Source organism: Sminthopsis crassicaudata, chromosome 4, assembly GCF_048593235.1.
Source record: "Sminthopsis crassicaudata isolate SCR6 chromosome 4, ASM4859323v1, whole genome shotgun sequence".
NCBI lineage: Eukaryota > Metazoa > Chordata > Mammalia > Dasyuromorphia > Dasyuridae > Sminthopsis > Sminthopsis crassicaudata.
Genome location: NC_133620.1, coordinates 97,951,582 through 97,971,695, shown reverse-complemented (window position 1 = coordinate 97,971,695; position 20,114 = coordinate 97,951,582). Strand labels below are relative to the sequence as shown.

Genomic DNA, 20,114 nt, shown 5'->3' with positions numbered 1-20,114 from the left:
AGTGTAAATGTGGCTTCTGTGTTCCATGTGTGATGCACCCATCCCTCCTGATGTCTGAACTAACTGATAAGCCATAATAGGGCCGGCCTGTCAGACACCTGCCCTCTACTCCCAAATGTCCCTTCCGGAGGGTTTCCCAAAACTGCTTGGGAAGGGTTCACCTACTGTCCTTCATCCCCTTTCCCTCATCTTACTTCCTCAAAGTCTTCATAGCTTTCCTTTGGGTCCTCAAAAAATGATCTGAGTAGCTCCAGCACATGCTGGTTCCTTTTTTTTTACTGTGGTTTCAAGGTTTTGGTTCTGTCCCTTCTTTGACTCTGACTCTCCATCCCTTTTGGGAACAAGATCAGTTCTTCAGGAGTAGCAAGCCAGAGTTATTGCCCTACTAGCCTCAGTTTCCCTGTCTGTAAAATGTTACATGTATGAAAATCCCTTCTTTGTTGACCTTAGTCTGAGGATTGGACGGAGTGATGGATGAGGAAACACTTGGTAAAATATTGCAAAAAACACTGTTCAAAAGGCAGGAATTACTGGAATTCTTTGCTCTTGCTCTGTTAATCAGGGAGGTCCCCAGTTTGGGGTGGACTGGGGACAGGCGTCAGGATTGGGGGATGGTAGATTAGATTGTGAGAGGCTTAGAAAGAAGGGACATGGAGAGTAACAAGTGATTTCAACCCATCCTTGGTAAGTCCCTGACTTTGAAACTTCCATCCTGGAGATGATGGAGGTGCTGATACTCCATTAAATTAGGAGAGGGGGAGATGGGAGGAAGACCCTGGATGCCGTTTGGAAAGATCCTGGTGTGATGGATGGGCTACTAAGAGTTTGGCAAATTCATATTATAGGAGCCACTACTAGAGCTAAGCAGTGACCACAAGGGTCCCTAGCAGGATCAAGGCATGACAGATTATTGCATAGGAGTGATGGAGATCCAAAGAGAGGCTGGGATGTCCCAAGTTAGGAGACTGTCCTTCTCTGGATGTTCATACTCCCATATGCTTTCACCCAGCCCACCTCTTATTGGTAGACAGAGCAAGAGGTAGGTAGTGTTCCTTTAAAAACTGAAGATCCCAATCCCATAGAAGAGCTAACAGGATATGGGGGCAGGAACTGGAGAGACAGTTAGTACTGAACATTCTGGGGATGGGCACCTCAATCCTGAGCTGTGGGGGTGGGGCAGAGGTCATGAGGGGATAAAGAGAGGTGGTAAGAACTGAGAAAGAGGAAAGGAGGAAAACCTGAACCCTCTCTAGCCCAACTTGGGTGGATGGGGAGAACTTTGCCACTTTTCAAGTCCAGAGCTGAGAGGAAATGGAAATAGTAAGCTCACAGAAAAGGCTGGGGTGAAAGGAGAGGCGAGCGATCTGGAGAAAAGGTGAGCATCTCCATCCAATCTGCCTTGCAGGTTAGGGCTCTGGAGTCTCTAGAGACTGTTCCTTACAGCAATCTGAACTGCTATCCTACCCCCAATCCAAGAAACCGACTTGCTTCTTCCTGAATATCTTGAGATGTATAGAACCAGAGCTGGGGGGGACCCGAGGATATCTCATTGCTCACCCCTACCCCAGCTGGTCACTGGATGTCATCCTCATCAGCTATCTCCCCAATCTTGTCTCCCATGAAAGATAATTGCACAGATGCTGCCCCTTAACCTACCAGGTCCCAGGCCCCTCTCTTTCTCCCCTTTCCTCAAGCTTGGCAATGTCCCCCTCCCCTAGTGTGGACTATTGTTTTTGTCTGATTTCTTGTCAAATTGTTATTTTGTAAAGAGCTGCGTCTCCTTATTAAAGAAATGAGCTGAAAGAATGCTGGGGGTGGGGGGAGCCTCTGGTCTGTTTTTGCTGGGTAGGGAGGGAGAAGGGATGGGGGATGTGGAGGGCCGGGGTCCCCTGGGGTGAACGATCCACTGCCTGGCACCTTGAGGAATGGAACCGCAGAGGACAATAACAAGACCCACTCAAAGCTCATTCTCCACTGAGAAAGGAAGGGGAATGGAGGAACACATGGAGTGAATGACCGAGAACAGTCAATGGAGCCTTCTGGTATTTTCTTAGTGACCCAAACTTTTTCTCAGGGGCTGAGGGCTGGAGGGAGAGTCGCCCTTTGGAGGGCCAGGGCTGAATGAGGACCCCTCAGCGGGGCAACGCTGAGGTTGTGGCTAGCCAGCCAAGAGAACCTCTACCCGGCTCAGGCTCAGGGCTCTGAAAAGAGGGCTGAGGATTTTCCCTGAACATTCAGTTACAAAATTATTTCAGACTAACCTGTAGCAAGGTGTGGGGTGCCTTGTATGAGAGCTGGAATTCAGTTCCAGGATCTCAAAAGTGGCTCCAAGGAAGGGTTAAACCCCGGCTCAGATCGCTTTTCATCCTGCTCACCTTCTTGTTTTTTGGACTTTGTTACAGCGACTGCCGCTGCTGCCACTTAGAGAATTTACATCGAGCATCTTCCATGTCCCTGGTCCTGGAATGGGGCTGTGAGATTCCAATTATCTTGAAATGGCAGAATTGCTCTCCCGCTGAGAGCGAGCCAGGCAGGAGGGAGGAGGGCAGAGGAGGATGCTTCTCGAAAATTACAGTGAGGCTGCCTCAGCTGCTTAGAGCACCTCTTGTCCCCAGGAGACCCGCCAGCTTAGAGATACCCTCTTCACCCCATCTTCCTTTCATCCAATTGAGTGAAAGTGTGTCTCTGGGTGCAATAAAGCTAGGCGTGGAGGGGGGATAGTAGGGGGGAGCGGAACAAGACTCTAAAGGCTCCCTAGGAGTTCAGATACTTTGCTACCAAGTCACTGACTGATGAAGGAAGAGGAATTATAGGGGGGAAACTGCCCATCACGGTCCAGGATATAGGAGAAACAGGAAAGAGACAGTGTGTAGCTAAGCGGTATGGGGATAAAATGTTGAGTCTGGAATCAGGAAGATTAGAGTTGAAATCTAACGTAAGACACTTCCTAGCTATATGAACCCAGGCAAGTCACTTCGCCCTGTTTGCCTCAGTTTCCTCCTCTGTAAAATGAGCTGGAGAAGGAAATGGCAAACTGCTCTCATGTCTTTGCCAAAAAACCCCAAATGGGGTCACGAAGAGCTGGACGAGGCTGCAATGACCAACAAATGACACACAGTCCTTGGGGTTGGGGGAAGGAAATCTGATGAACTCCTGTGTTTTGTTTTGTTTTTTGAAGGTAAAGCAAACTGGAATGAGCTTAAACGCCAGTATAAGGGATTGATAAAGAGAATTTCCTTCCTATAAATGTTTGAGGAACTCTCTCCCTGGGGAATGGTAGGGAGAACTCCATCACGTGGAGGTGTTAAGAGGTGTTTTTTTCTGAGCCAAGTGGATGAGCCTCTGTCACCTTCCTGGGAGGTACACTAAGAAAAAGGCTGCTCTTTTACCAAATAAAAGACAGAAGCTCCAACTCCACGGGAGTCGGAGAGAGAATTAAAACTCCAGGCCTTCAACTTCCACCCAGGGACTTGGACTACACTTAGTATAAAACTCCCCGATTCCTCCTGAACCCCCCTCTTGCCATTGCTGTCCTCCCCCTAGGTTTGGTTGCCAAGGATCCCCTTTTCTGACCAGGTCTGAACTTTTCAACCGTGACATCATGTGCGCGAAGCCGGCTGCTACTTTGGCCCCAAGCAGCATGACTGCAGGGGAAAGGAATTCTCCTTTCCTGTCCAAGTACTGTTTGCTCCAAGGCAGTGACCAAGGATTTCCATTTGGCCGAAACCAACAGGTTGAGAAAAGTCAGAGATGATCCTGGAACTTCACTTGTGCCGAGGCAGGTCAAATCCCGGCCACCTACAAGACACCACCTTGGTGGTGACCCAGCCTTCAGGAGGGAGGCTGGGGATGGGGGCGGGGATGGAGCAGCTTGCCCTAAGCCAAACGTTGCTCCCACTGCTCTCTGCTCGGACCCCTCCCAACCCGTTATTTTTGTAGTGTGGAAAACTTCGGGAATTTGGATCTCCTAAACTAAGCAATGGGCTCATAAAAAAAAAGAATATAAGCTGCTGGAGGTCAGGAGGCTAATTGTCATTCTTGTTTTTGTAGCCCAAGCACAGTCTTTTACATGTAGTAGGTGAGGAACCATTTTGTAGCATGTTAAACATTGTTCAAAACCAGTATAAACTGATAAAAGCTTTAGGGTGGATGCCAGTGATCAACAGCCTCGTCAGAGCTTGCTGAGCAGCCCTGGGGAAAGCCACTGAGTAGCCTGACTCTCTGGGCTCTGACAGCCCTCGTGCCTGCCTGACTTCAGCAGCTCTGGTCTTGGTACCATTTTCCCTTTTAATGTTATGCCCAGGTCCCTTTCCTGGTCTCTTAATTGCTTAAGACCCTTCTTGAGGTTGGGAAAATTCTTGAAAATGGAAGGGAGTATAATACTCCTGAATGAAGGCAGGAGAATCAATGAAAATAACCCTGAGGAAATTCTTCCCAGGTGCAAAATCCTATAAATCCAAGACCCAAGACAGATACCGATGCAAAGTTAAAACACAGTTTTATTTACTCATTTATAAATACTGTTGTGTTTACAGGCATCATATAGATGTGAATATTATTATCTCAAACTTTCAAACACATAATAATACTATATAGTGACAACCAGTAAAACAAAATCATTCATCTCAGGGTTGAAAGGCCACTCAAATTTGCATAAAAATACATTCGGGTCACAAGTCCCACATCCCCCCTTATTCCCTCCCCCCCACCCCCAGTGTATTTACAGTTGACTGAAGTTAGTCCATACAATTCAGCTGAAAAAAAAAATGGTTATATCCAGTGCTTTAAGAGTGGTGGAAGTGGGGTTAAGGGATGAAAAGATGCAGAAGACAAAGAGTGTTACCTTCTAAGCAAGAAGGCAGAACAGCTGTCCGAGTGATTTTGGCCTTCTCCAGTAGTCTCAGCTAGGCAGGAGGAACGACAGCAGAAAAGCAACAAAGTCCATCTCCAAATCAGGGGAGAATGGGGCGGGGAGGATGGAACCCATTCCAACCACGGTCTGGGGAATGAGGGCACTATTTAGGGCCACCAGGTAAAGGCAGTTACCAGACCCTGGCAAACTAAGGAAGATTTATGGGGATCCAGACAATACTAAGGCCCTTTCGGGGGCTTGTTTCTCTACCTGTTCCCGTTGGGGTCTCGTTAACAAGCAGCTTCAGTTCTTCTATTGTCCTCCACCAAATGCTTAGTTAGAATATCTATTCCTGGGCTTACTATTATGTGAGGAGGACACAAAAAAGCCTTAATTAAAGTGAGGATCTGGTTTGTGTCTGTACAGCAGAATGTTCCAGCCTAAGTATGGTCCTAGTCTCTTCCAAGATAGTCCCAGACACGGCCTCTTATACTTCAGAATGCCTCCTCCCTCTGATATTTGAAGGAAACACATTTCACTAGAGATAGCTAGATTCCCCCTAACTATCTTCTGGAATCCTCTTGCTGGAGCAGATATGTACCCAATTACCGACAAGGGCATCCTCAGTCAGATTTCCATTCGCTGAGATGGAAGTGGATCCAGTGAGACCGAAGTGAGAAATAGCTCAGTTACCAAGGGCAAAGCCTGGATGAACTGGAGAACTCAGTTTTGACATATTTAGTACTGACCTCTGAAAAAAAAAAAGTCAGAATCATTGTTCTGTGGCCTTTCTACAGGTAAAAGGACATCCTGAACAAAAGCCCTTTAAGTTAAATCTCAGCTCCTTAGGACATCAGGATCTCTGAAGCTTGAGGGCATTATGTAGAGTTCTCTGGGGAAGCCTCCCAGAAGACATATTTCACTTCCTTGACTTTTTGGAAAAGCTTCTTCCCTAAACTAACATCCACCACAAAAGGCTTGCAAAAGCAGAAAATACGTGGGGAAAGGAGAGGGAGAAGTACTAGTTTCTGAAAGAGTGTTCTACCATTCCTTAGGTGACACTGCAGAGAAGAGATAATCCAAATGATATACTTCCATGGTCCAAAGTATGTGAAAAGATTACCAAAAGGAAGATTCCCAGGATGGTTCCTTGAGGGGCTGGGGATAAGAAGAGAATCTGTTGGGACTACTGAAGAAAATGGTGTTCTGTGATCACATTTCCATTGGGTTCCACATCGTTGCACAGAGTTCACATCAGCTCAGCAATCCCCAAACCCTTTTGATGTGGATTAAAGAATTATTTTAAAATCACTAATATATCTTAGATGAAGTCAGAACAATCATTAATGGAAAGGTTATAAAATTTAAGTTTCCGATTTCATCTGGAGTTCTTTTTTGAGGATGGAGGAGTTATTGAGCCTAAGTGAGCTACAGAGTACCCAGGATCATTCTTTGACTGCTCTAGGCAATAGCTTCTCTCAGGTGAGCAGTCATTGATAGCTGTGACACTAACAGTTTCTTGGCTGCAGAAAGTTGTTTTTCCCAAGTATTCAGAATGCAGGAGTTCAATAGCAGACACAAGATTGGTTGTCAATATTAAGAAAGTTGACTAAAATCTAGAACAATGATTTTGCACTGCAGGCTAAAATTTTAATTCTATATAGCTAGCCTTCCCTCTCAGTGTCAGTCCCAGCCTTGATTTATTGCAATATTCAGTCTCTCTCTCCAGGTTTTCCTTCCTTCTGTCTCATGTCCCTATATAGGTGATTGTCCCTTACAGGGCTTTCAATCTTCAATCCTACTCACTCCTACTTCCATCTCTTACTCCATGGGGGGACAAGACAGGGGTGGTTCAGTAAGAGTCTGCCAACTCTTAGTGACTAAGCTGTCTCTTCTACAAACCTCCTATTCTCATGATTGCTTTCAATAAAATCTCAGCCATTTCTTACTCAAACTAACAGTCCTGACCATAGAGGGGCTCGAAGGAACCCAAGTGGGCTTTTTCTTTTTGATATAGAACTTGAGCTCATTTGTAAAAACAAAACAAAACAAAAAAAAAAAAAAACTGGTGCATGGAGAATGCAACTGGATTGTAAGCATGGAATTAATAACAGTGGAAATCAAGTGAGACACCTTGGGAAGGCAGTGGACTCCGCCTTTATAGAGCCATCCCATTTCCCATTAAAATCTCACCATCCCCTGCTTTCTGCCCATTTCTCCATGAGCTTCAATTTCCCCCTCTGCATGCTATAATGTTCTTATGGATCCATTTGAAAGAGGAATGAGTGTAACAGCACTCATTCAACTTTAGTATTAAAATCACTTCCCAACAAGGCTGACCCACTGATGCCGAAGACTCCTATTCAGAAGGAAACAATGATGCTCTTGTGCCTGAATTTCCAAGTAATAAACAGCAGCAGTTCTGCTGAGGGTGGAAAAATGTTCTAATCTTCTAAAAATTGTCACACTCTTGGTGCATGAAGTCTCCCTCATTTTACAGATGAGAAAACATGTCTAAGGCTACTCGGCTTGTGACAAAACCTCAGGAGCAACCCCATCTATGAAGTTATCTTCCTCTCTTGATGCAGCTTTATTTTTGAGTATAAAGGGACTAACCTATGCTAGGACCTGGCCATTTCTACAAAGCTCACACATGATGATGCTAGAGTTGGGGACCAAGAATTTTATAAAATCTTAGCAACACCCCTTTTTGTGTCTGGCAAAGATGCAAAAGATAATGGAGGAAGCTAGGGTTAAAAACCAAGTCATCTCTCAACTTACACACCCATGATATCTGCTTTATAGACTGACTGAAGCCAATGGGGTTAGTCAGTCAGTGAATATATTTGGGGGGCAGTACCTTGAGTTATACCAGTATAGTATTGATACAGGATTTAGGAAGAATTAGTAAAATCCAAAAAAATATTTTCTCCACATCATTTCCCCCTATAACAGTCTAGGAGCCCTCATTCTTGTCTGTATGCCTGGCCTTTGGCACAGTGCCTTGTGCAGTGGACTTAATTTTTGCTGAAATGTTCATTTACTTTCCAAGGGAAGGCTTAAGGAGCCTTTTGATGTCATTACAATCACCTATGCTGTTTAATTTGCTGCAAGAAGTAACCTAGAGTAAAATGTTCCACTTCTAAGTGGAGACTGTGATAAGATCTAAAGGTATCATGCTGCAATTCTGGAAAGGTGGTGATGAGTGACCAGGATCACAGTGGAATGCACAGCCTTGTGAGTCCCACCTTGCTTATTTTCATTTCAGTATCTTTTCATTCAAAGAGGGAAGTTTTGTATTTTCCCCCCTCCCCCTAACTCAGGCACTCTTGGCTGCATAGAAATTCTGGGTTTAAAGGAGAATCATTATTCCCTGGATGGCAATGCAGCATAGGTTAAGAGATGTGTTTGAGGGTCCATACATAGTGAGCTGCATGAAAAACTGAATGTCAATGGCCTCAGAAAACCAAATAGGTACATGCTGGATTCTTTAACGACATTGGATAGAAGCTGGAAGGGTTAGAAGGTTAAAGGAAGCAGATATACCCTATAGTCAGGACAAGAGGGAGATTTCTGGAAATGTGACTGGAAGGGGGACTACTCCAAAATAAGATCTAAGTGGCCCTATTTGTTCTCATTCTATTGAGATGGCCAGAAATATCTGAAGAATTGTTCTTCTCATAGAGGAGATATTACTAGAATTCTCCAAAGGACCAAAACATGGCTAGATAATCCTCCAGCATCTTTTATGAAATTATAAACTGTCTCATTGATTAGAATAAAGTAAATGCTTATAATACAACTCATCTCACTCATTACCCTGAAGTGACTATTTTCACAATTCTGAAATACCACTCCAATGTCACAGAGTAATGGCTTTCCTTGACATACGGTAAGAAAGGGAGTCAACATATCACTTTGCAGACTATAAAACGAGTTTTGGCAAGAAAGACAAAGCTTGAAACCCTTGAAATGTGATTGCTAGATGCTTTAGCCATCTATGAAGAGCTTCTCTACCTTGATGAACAGAGAGGAGATTCAGAGAGGACAGAGGCAGTATACATGAGAAAACTGATCACTGGACTTGAATGAAAACTCACTGAATTTATATACCAAGGATGATAGATACCCCCAAAGTCACGTCTGTGAAAAAGACCAGGGGTGGTTTTAGTTGACCAAAAACTCAATATGAGCCAACAGTGTGATGCAGCTGCTAAAACAGCTAATGCTCTCTCAGGCTGCATTAATAAAGACAGAATGTCCTGACCAAGGGAGGTGAGGGTTCTACCTTATGCTTCACTGGTCACACCATGTAAGCACTACAGCTAAGAGGATGGTGACCAGGAGAGTGGAGAGCTGGAACCTCTCAGGAGAAACAGTGGAAGGGTATTTGGCATAAAGAGGCATTTGAGGAGAGGGAAGTCCATGATAATTCTTTGAATATTTGAGTATGTGTAGCATTCGAGTAATGGCCTGGCTCCAGAGGGCATACTGTATCAATGAATGGAACATGGTGTTAGATTTAGGAAGAACTTCCTAAAAACTGTAGCCACCTAATGATGGAACACATTTTCTTACATGAGCTCCCTGTCACTGGAAGTGTTTGAGGAGAGGATCATGGCTGTCTGTCCTGCCTCAGGGGTGGTAAAAGCCTCGGTTGGAGTAAATGACCCCAGCCCCTCCTCCCTCTAAGACACACCACCTTTCCTTGCCTCTCCACCCAGTGGTCTCCCCATCCATTGTGAAGATGTTCAATGCCTCCCGGGGCCGACCACGGCGCCCCCCCAATATTCGCGCTCCCTCGGTCCTCCTGCCAGCAGCACAGCGAGTTGTTTTTAGTCTTCTTGGCCATCATGTTCAAGTTTTGAATCCCCCCACCACCACTTTAGCCTCTCCCCAGGCCTCCTGATGCTGGGCTATTTCTCACCAGGGACACACATTAAGGCTGAGAGGAAGAAAGCCAAACCAGAACACCCTCCCCAGAGTGGGGCCAGAATGGGGCTTTCACAGCCTAGACAGCATCCAAAACAAGGGATGAGGTGCTTGTGTGCACCCCTCATGGTGCATGGGGCCACGCTTGGAGAGGGGGCAGGGGCTGCCGGCTGACCAGGTAGTTCTTGTCCCCTGACAGCTTCAGAAAATACCATTCTAAGGAGCTAAAGCCAGTGGAACTCAGATGCTACGACGTGGATTTTAGATGGGGGGGAAAGGGGAAAGGAGAGGAAGAAAGCTCCAGGTGAAGCAAGGCCACCCGAGCCCCGGGAGAAGATGGACAAGGGCAAGTGCAGGTCGAGGCTCTTCGTAATGTTACCAGACAGGCGAAACAGAAGTCTTGTAGCCGCCATGAAAAGGTGTTTCCAGGGAGGAGAACAGAGTTTCCTTGAGAAGCAGCTGCCACCAAGTATAACAAAACATGGCCCTGGTGGTTGATGGTGGTCTGATCCAAGCTGAGCAGTTTTCCTTGGGATCCCTGCGCCAGCAGGTGAAATCTCCACACCGACCTAAGCACACCTGGGCCAGAAGTCTGGGCTTTTGCAGGGATGGTGCTGGTCAGGGCGGAGAGGCCTTTGAGGTCTAGACTGGGTCTGATGTGAACATGGTAGAGCAGCAGCGAGGGCCAGGGCCCTCCTGCAGAGACACTCTGCCCTGCTCCCCGTGGCCATGGCCCATTGCCACCATTAGGTTTTCATGAACACTCCCCTAAACACGAGGGCAGATGAGATCTGGGGTATGCAGGGAAAGTCAATGTTTCGGTTGGTGGGGCAGGGAGGATTCCTTCGGTCACCAGCACGGACTCTTTTTGGTTGGAAGGAGGAGGCAGAGGGGAGCGGGAGCTTTTCCTCCCAAAGAATGAGTCTATTTGGACAGCTTGCTGATCACTCTGATGAGGGCCCCATTTTCATCTTTCAGCCTCTGGTTGTCGGACTTGAGTTCTGTCAAAACCTGCAAAGACAACAAAGATGTTGGAGCTTCCAAGCACTCCTTCCAGCCTCCATACTTGTCCCCGAGCAGCCTGAGGCCAGCTTCCTGAATCCTGGTTTCTCATCTCCTCAGGAGTCACCCCAAGACAAGCAACTCCCACCCCCCAACAAGTACAAGTTTGGCCTCTTGGAAATAGGGACAAATAAAGCCCTCCAGTCTTGTTATTAGGACATTCAAGCATTATGCTAAAATGTCAGCTAGTTATTATTTTTGTTTTCCATGGACTTAGTGAGTTACTTCTAGTCTCTGATGACCTGTACACCTTTTAGGAATGTGGTCACCTCCAGCCTAGGGAAACAAGGAGAATCCCAACTGAAGGGAATGTGAAGAAATAGGTGGAAGGGAAGACAATGCGGAGTGACGGGTGAGGAGAGAAAGGATAGGGAAGGGAAGCTGATCAGTCTCTGGGATTTACTACATGGCACAGAGAAAATAACTGACAGGCTTTCTATCTACAGTGATGGGAGTTGTTATTTCAGGATGCTAGAGGTGAGGGAACTTTCAATGAAATGACTCAGGAAAAGGACATCTCCTCACGTGGAATATACTGATTTTTATTAAATCTGAGGGCATCACAGGTGAGAGGTGGCCAAGATCAGAATACATGAACTACGTGCACTTGCTTCAGAGAGTCCCTTGTTTCTACTTTACTGACAGTTATTGAGGAATACCAAGATTTTCTCAGCATCAGGATCCCAGGTTCAATGGATATTGAAAACTGATGCTTTAAGTTTCACTAATTTGGAACTTGTCCTTGCTTGTGTGTGTGTGTGTGTGTGTGTGTGTGTGTGTGTGTGTGTCCCAAGGCATAATGATAAGACAGTAGGCTCTAATAGGATATGTGGAAATATTAAAACATGGGCCTTGGCTGTCACAGGAGAATGCAGGTGAGAGCAAAAAGCATTTCCACTGTGATGGGCACAAAAGCCTGGATCTAGATCATGGCTAGGGAGCACTGGATAGCTGATAGCTGTGACAAGTCAAACCTCCTAACTGGCAGGTGAGCTGGCAGGTGACGCTACCTTCCACATGCAGCTTGGCTTGACCTGTATCTGGGTCCTAGTACTAGTTCTCACATTGACCAGCTGGATGGTCTTTGGTAAGCCTCCACTTCTTCCACTTATCTATTTGTATAATGGGGAAAATGATGATTTTCCTCTTTCAGAGTTGATGTAACTCTAACAAGAGATGATATATTGGAAAATGCAAACAAAAGGGTATAGAAAAACAAGACTGTTATTAGTGTTACCATTATTCAGCATGGAATGCAGGAAAGAGCTGTGGTCTAAGATTTAAGTGATGGCCATTTTAATTCTTTGCCACTTCCTATCGATATAAATCAATTCACCTGTTTCAGTTTCCCTAAGGAGAAAAATTATTATCCCATGTATTTTATCAAGGTATTGTAAGGATCAAATGAAGTAACAGATGTGAATAGGATTTTATAAAATGAAACACTTTACAGATTCAAGGAATCAGAATCATCATTTTTTTGAGATCTTCCTTGAGCAAAGGCTCAACTACAACCTGAGAATTTGGAAATTTTTAAATGAAATACCCTCATTCCAATAACAATAACATTTTAAAAAGTACAATCCCTATCTTTTTTTTTTTTTTTTGGTCTAAATCCAATTAAGAATAGACCTACCTGCCATTCATTTCTATACCTTTGCTACCTAAGATACCTTAGTGGCCAGAGTTTGGTGTTGAATCTTATTCTAAGCATGCTTCTAAAACAACCAGCTCTCTAGCTCTCCTATAGACTGGCCTTGGATCTCTGAACCTTCCCATCTGCTGCTCTCTGTGTAGCCTGACACTATATATGACTTTGAAAGAAGTCCTTGTACCAGGGGATTCTATAGAAAAGTTATGCATGACAGTAAACTACACCGTATGGCTAGCTGTTCATCCAGAATCAAGCTGGGTAGGATATGTGTATTTTGTAATACACAATCTGCCAAGAAATTTATTTCCAAATGAGGAACTCAATTTTCCTCTCTCTCTCTCTCTCTCTCTCTCTCTCTCTCTCTCTCTCTCTCTCTCTCTCTCTCTCTCTCTCTCTCTCTCTCTCTCTCTCTCTCTCTCTCTCTCATTCTTTGTCTCTGTATCTCTTTACCTCCCTTCTAGTTTTCTAGCTGCAACACACTACAACTGACATCCAAAGATGTGGCATACTAAATACTAGAACTGGAATGCAGGAATAGAGGAAAAAATATGGCCCATTGGCATTCCCCAATTTCATTTTTGAGATAGGAGGGAAGGACAATGCTTTTAAAAATATTTGCATGAAGATAATTAAGGCAAAGGGGGGAGGGTAAAAATATTTTTCAAGCACTGTTACAAGCTACTTGCTCAGAAGTTAAAGGGAAAATGTTCTAGGGTTTTATTTCCAGTAAAGTTAAGGGACAATTACAGGGAATGTAGCAAACTGGCCCCATCCTGAACTGTTCCTGTCCCCTCCCACACCTCTTAAGTTCTCAGAAAACAGAGGGGTCGGTTTCCTACAGGGATAAGACTTGAGGTAGTGTCAAGGGACTGCACAGTTTTGGACCTGAGGATCAGGAAGATATGACCTTGAATCCCACTTGGATCACTTACTAGTGGAGTGGCCAAATCACTTACCTGTGGTGGGATTCAGCTTCCTCATCAGTAAAAATGAGGGGGCTGGACTCAGTGATTCTAAAGTTCCTCCCATGATTTCTATCTCCTGGGCCCATAACCCACAGAGGGCAAGGAGGCAAAGTAAAAGTTAACAAATTCAGGGCAGAATCAGGTTATCACTTTGCCAGTTTGGCTTTTCTCTCATGACAGCTTTTCCTAGAACGGCTATTGATCAGTGAGTGATGCTGTGCTCTAAAAGAGCTGTACCCATCGTCACAATGTTCATGATGTGCTGCCCTCAATGCTTACTAAAAGTAGCAGCTTTTCTCTAACTACTATCTGTTGGTAGGTAAATGGCCCTCAGCAAATGGTACTTGAGAGCAGAGATCACATCTTGCTTGTCTTTGTAATATGCACCTGGGTCTAGCAGGGTACACTGCACATAATAGAAATGTTTGTTAACTGAAATTAACTTTTAGCAGTACAGAGAAAGCAGAAGGCTGAACTTGAGTTTTCAGTCACAGCACTGGCATAGGGACAGCCTCTTTCTCAATGGAACTGTCTGAACCAACTTATATAAGCTCAGAGATAAACAGAACAAGCCCTGAAAAAGAGAACTAGCTTTGTTCCTTACCGTGCAGAAACTTAAATACAAAGGGGAAAACACTTGGCATTCCTCCTGGCATCTACACTCATCAACTTATTCAACATCTTGAGGTTTCCTGCAACTTGGCAGTTGACATGTTATATGGAGCCTTAGCAGGGAGTTGAATAATAAGTAGGGTGAAGGAGGCAGCTCAGGGCTAGATTGGGCAACTTCCCTTTCACTTTCTTTCTATCTGTGATGGCATTAGCTCAACCCCTAGGATGATTTGGGCACTTCACATGTAGCGGGTGTTAGTTGCTGGCCATTGAATCTGATGGCAAAAGCAAATGGAAGAAGGCAAAAGAACGGTCTCTACCAAGCCTAATTATATTAACAAAAATGACAATCTTTGTTCTGAATAGGAAAGTTTGGGGCAGCAGGGATCCCATCACATCATCTTGGGATGTGAAAAAATGAGTCCTCTCATATTTTTCAACTTTATTAGCCACAAAGGATGTGGTATCACTTTTAACTTCAGAGATCATCCACATCAACTCTTCTGCAAAGAGGAGGCCTCTAAATGGGGCGAATTATGGATGATCTTACTTATCCGGACGCCAGACAAATCCTGAAAGGTCTGTAATGGGAATGCCATGTAAGCAGTGTCCCCTTGCAAGGAAAACCACGGCTGAGCTGACTGAATGGACTGGGCTACCCTATTCTCAGCCAGTCTACTGCTGCTTGACTGGGATTGGCTAGAGGGTGAGAAAGGAGGCTGCACTGGTCCTAGGGCACCCGCACCCCCCAGCTCTCTCCCACCCTCACTGCCAATAGCCCTTAGTGGATTGAAGAATCTAGTTCATCTTGGAACACTACATGGTCACTCAGTCTGTTAAAGAGAAATCCCAGTACAAGCAGGGGTCCAAATCCACTTCTCTGAGAAACAGACACCTCCTTTCTCTAACCCACTCTTCACTGGCCAGGCATCACCCTACCCCAACTAAAGAATTGTGTGTGTGTGTGTGTGTATGTGTGTGTGTGTGTGTGTGTGTGTGTGTGTGTGCCTGTGTGTGATGGACTGAGTGCAAATCCACCTGTAATCTTTTTAATATCCAGAAGAAAGTGCTTTGTGCTGAGCTTACCATTTAGTTCAAACACCCAGTCTGCTGGGTCTGAGCCACCATTTTACTCAATTTTCTATTAGCCACTTCTTGCGATTCCTCAAGGTCCTCTCTGTACCCAAATTACCAGTATATCCTAGGTATCCATGTTTCGAGGCTTCAGTGTCACAGGGGTGTACAATGAACCCCCAGAACAAGAAGAGTAAACCTGCCTGGAGAGGTGGAGGAGGGAGGTGAGGTGGAGAGGAAGGGATAGAGCTAGAGCTCTTGGGTCTCCGAGGACTCGATGGACACTGAGAGTCTGGCCACCACCCGAGTCAGGGCCCTGTTCTCAGCCTGCAGCTGTTCGTTCATCTGCTTCAGGGTTTGAATCTGTTTAAGCTGGTGGAGGTTCTGCAGAAAGTGAGACATGGAGGGACAGAGACAGACAGACAAAACAGACCAAAGGAGATAAAAAGGAGGACAAGGAAATCAAGTGATTTTTTGTTTTTTAGTTTACATGCAAGAAAGGAGAGGAAAATGGCTGGAAAGAGAGCAAATGGGGATGGAATGATGGAGTAGAAAGCTAGAGACATCAGAGCTGAGCCAAGTGACTTTTAGCTTTGCTGTAAAACACAATGAAAACTGGTTCTTTTAATTAGAACTAGTGATCATCTCAAAAAACACATCTGACTGTGGTTCTGAACAGAAGCCCCACTGTGTGACTCTTGGCTTTCTGCAGGATTGATAGGGTAAGTTAATCTGGCTATTTAGTCCCTTCCTATTCACTCAGACCTTTCATCTATATCTCTACCAACAAAGGCGACTTCATATCCAGACTAGATACTCTGCCTGCACCTAAATGAAATTACTATTTTCTTTCTTCTCTTTCACTCATCTTTTTCTTCTGTAAGCATTTTGTTTTCTCTCTTCGTTCTACTTTGATTTCTTTATTATGAGGGAAAAATAGGTCTGTGGTTTGAAGGTTAATTTTGCATATAGAGCCATGAGCAGGTTGGTAGAAAGGAACTATAATATGCCAAAATAATAAAGAAATGGCACTTCTCCAGGTGGTTCTCAAATCTTCTTTGTAAGAACCAACATTAACATAGCCAGTTCTACCTTGAAGTCTAGAAAGTTCTGTCCAAGCTTTAAGAGCAGTTAAAGTGTCACTGACCTGTTTTATGGTTATTTGTATCACTAAATTAACAGTTAATGGTGCTCCCCCTTCATTCAGAGGCTTGGTGTTCATTAAAGATATTTGCAAAGAATCTAATGTTCTGGAAAATACAGCCACTAATGCTTTGGACAATCCTATAGTATTTGTAAATATTTAGCAATAACAGAGTAACAGTACTAGCTGACATAAGTACCAGAGCATCCCTAGACTTATAGGACCATGACCCAGGATGGTGCTTGAAGCTATGTTAACTATAGGTTTCTGTTTCTTCTTTCTATTTGGTGTCTTTTGAGACAATGCTGACAGATATATTATTCTGGGAATTCACTAGTTGACTCACATGGAAGGAAATGCAGTTTTTCACCCTGGTTTTAAACCAGTACTTAGTATACTTTTGTTTAGTCTGACAAAAGTCAGTATTTTACCAGTCCACAAAATTCCTACCAGTTATCTAAAGGCCACCAAAAAAACCCCAAACCAAACCAATCCAAAAAACAAAAACAAAAACAAAAAACCAACCCCCAAACAAACAAACCCACCAACCATCAGCAGTATTTACTACAATGAGCCTGGCCTATACAGTTATGAGTCCTAAGTGAGTGGCAATATGTAAAGCTAGCTCTGGCCATTCAGCTCTTTGTAAGTAGATGAATATTTTTGCTATGAGAATAAAGCAATAATAGTTAAGCAGGTATACATCTGTTAGGGTTGCAACAAATACTGGAAGCATTAGAGAATAGAGAAGAGAATGAGAGAGAAGTCTGCCTAGAACCAGCACAAGGGTGAATAAATTAAATGAAAGATTAGTGGAAGGACAATTATTCAGGGGTAAGGAAGAATAATAAAAAGACAGTGGAAAATAAGAAATACAGTAAAGGGAAGAGACACACAGACATAATTGTTGAATATTTCTTTCCCCAGACAGGTTAACTAGTTATCCTGAAGAGGAAGTCAGGGCAGCCAAATAGCTGGAGAGTCAAAAAGAAGGCAGGACCTGGGCTAGCCTTTTCACTCACTTCAAGCAAGTTAGCAGGGGGTACAAGGAAGGTATTCATGAGGTGCCGTGCAAGGAATTAAGAGAAAAGGAATGGGGTTGAATCTAAGACTCAATGGAAAATTTCCTGCTTCAATTCTTCAGTATTTATTGAGCATGAGGCACAATCAGTGTCACTGGATCAAGCAGTCTCAGCTTACACACGAATGTCTTGAATTATATAAGATCCCTAGTGCAGTGTGCGAGTGTTTGTAGAGTGAGATGCAGTCAGAGGCACTGGGAAAAGACATTCAAAGATTTGGGTGAATGTTCTAAAGGAAGCAGCACCAAGGGTAGGTAATTGGGAGCCGGGAAGGAGGAGCAGAAGAAGAGGGAATGGAGACAAAATTCGGAGTAGAACTGAAAAGAAGCTAAGCTTATATGAGATCAGGCTGGAGATATTTCTAAAACAGGTGGGATAAACTGATTTAAGACCATTCATTTTCTGATAGGACTGGATGGGTGGTTGGGAAGGCAGGGTAAAGGAAGACAAGTGTCAATCCCTCAAAGGAAGCATATCAGCATAGGGCAGAAAACTAATGAATTCATTGTTGGTACATTGCAATACAAAAATGCCTCAGCACTGCTTAGGCAGACATGCAAACCCGCCTGAAAAGGCACATCCCAACCCTAATTCAGGCCAGAATCTGAGCGATGGTTCATAAAGGAAAGAGTCACTTACCTTTCCAAATTATAGTCAGCAATAGTTCAATTGAGGCCACAAAGACTAGACCCACATTTTTATGATATGATATGCTCGTTGTATACCTTTTTCCCCTTGGTTTTCTATCTCTAGCCCATAGCAAATGATTATCTTTTCATCCCATTAGACACAGTTTAAAAGACAGGTATTCTACCTTCATTGTCCTTGAGCACAGAGTTGTTTCAAAAGGTAAAATCTTGCACAATTTTAATATTTTTCTCCCTCTGACTTGTCTTAGGAGGCTTAGATGTATGCGTAGAAACTGGAAATGTTTCATTAACCATGGACACTGCTGGTTCCTGCTCTAACCAAAAAAAGCCTTATGTGTTTTAATGGGAGGAATGGAACTGTATGTACTTGGTGACCCAGACATCTCCTCTTTGGCTCCCAATCCTTATGTGATGCTGAAAGGGCTGGGAGCCCAATATTAGTCACCATTATCATCTTGAAGAACCGTTCTGTTTCAATAGGTGATTGAAAAAAAAAAAAAGAGCACTGGACTCAGGTAGAGCAGGATTCAAATCTTTCTTCTGATGCTCGTGTGACTTTAGATAGGTCATCTAACCTCACTGGGCCTCAGTTTCCTGAACTGTAAGATGGGAAAGCTGAACCTAATAGCTTCTGAGTTATTATCCCATGAACCCCTTTGGGCTCTTTTAGGAAAGGAACAAGGCCAGCTGCATGTCTGGAGTTAAAAACTTTTCTGGCCATAAGGAAACACTGGTAGTGTGAAGGCAGCATCATCAGGAATGCAAAACAAAAAACAAAAAAAAACAAACCAAAAACACATCAGAGCATCTAAGTTCCTCCAAGGGGAAGCTTGAAGCCTTCTGGATCTCTTCCTCTTCAGGCTTTAGCAAACACTTTGGGAGTTTTGAGGCAAGATTCCTTTATTTTGTCATGACTTAGAGAAATCGCATTTCACTAAGGCAGCGAGGTGGTGCAATGGAGGGAGCACTAGGTCTGGAGTCAGGAAGACCTAAACACAAATCCAGCCTCAGACACTTACCAGCTATATGAACCTGGGCATGTCCATGCCTACTTTAATTTGCTCAACTATAAAATGGACATAACAACAGAACCTACCTCTCAGGATTGTTGTGAGGATCAAATGAGATAATATTTGTTAAGTGCTTAGCATAGTTTCTGGCACACATTAGGCACTGTATAGTGCTTATTCCCATCCTTTCTTTTTTTTTTTCCCTCTCCTCCCTCCCACCCCCTTAACTGGTAATTCAAAGTTTTGATAATTGGTTTAGAAATAAACTGAACACTTACCCCAAGGCTGTATTTGGCAACTTAAATTTTTTTTTTTTTTGGTGTGTGTGTGTGTGTGTGTGTGTATAAAAATAAATATACACACATAAGTAAATTTCAAGCCCTCCAGGGTTATAAAAAAAAAAAAAAAAAAAAAAAGCAAAGATTTTCTCAAGATTCTCCTCTAATTCATGGGAGAGAAGGTCTTTCCTGGTACAATCTCTGGGGAGAACTCCAAAGAACAAGCTGCCTATTTTAGCCAGCCTGTTGGAACAGAAGAAAATGGAGGGAGAACCTAAACTTCTATCTTATTGCATAAGATTAGGGCAAATCTGATGACAAAATGGGCTCCCTCACCTGCTGACTGTGCTCCCGTTATGCTGACCTCTTCAATTAGAGCATCATATAACACTCTGATTGTAGAGGCGCTGCATGGACCAGAGCCTGCAATCCCCTACCTGCTAGCCTGACCCTATGGGTTTATTCTAAATTCAGGCCATTATCTGTGTGGGAACAGCAAGGCTCTTAATTCCAGGTCTTTGCCTATATGGGAATAAGTCCATGTGACTGGGAATCTACAAGCACTATATTTAAGTGGCTGCCCCCGTCCCTAGAGTACTCCTCAGAGGGCACCAGCATTTGACCCCATTTAAATGGCTGTAGCTCAGCACATAACAACAGAAAAAAAAAGAAGGAAAAAAAAAACTTGCTCCCTAACAACAGGGTGCAGATGGCACGGCCCAAGGGGGTACCATGTGATAGATGATATCCATTCATCATGAGTGGGTAATGGGATGCTCCAGCTCTGTCACCAGAGAAT

General features: G+C 44.0%; 1 protein-coding gene across 10 annotated transcripts in view; it reads right to left on the bottom strand.

Annotated features, from left to right (window-relative positions):
* Nucleotides 1–4,481: 4,481 nt before the first annotated feature.
* Nucleotides 4,482–20,114, bottom strand: part of PPP1R12B (protein phosphatase 1 regulatory subunit 12B) — a 246,141-nt gene continuing 230,508 nt past the window's right edge. For 5 of the 10 annotated variants that reach the window (XM_074308814.1, XM_074308815.1, XM_074308816.1 and 2 more), the window contains one exon: nucleotides 4,482–10,795. In XM_074308814.1, the coding sequence (XP_074164915.1) occupies nucleotides 10,709–10,795 (87 nt within the window). In that variant the 3' untranslated portion in view covers nucleotides 4,482–10,708. Of the gene's footprint in view, nucleotides 10,796–12,437; nucleotides 15,536–20,114 lie in introns of those variants that run through there. The other 5 variants (XM_074308817.1, XM_074308818.1, XM_074308819.1 and 2 more) reach the window with 3 other exon arrangements.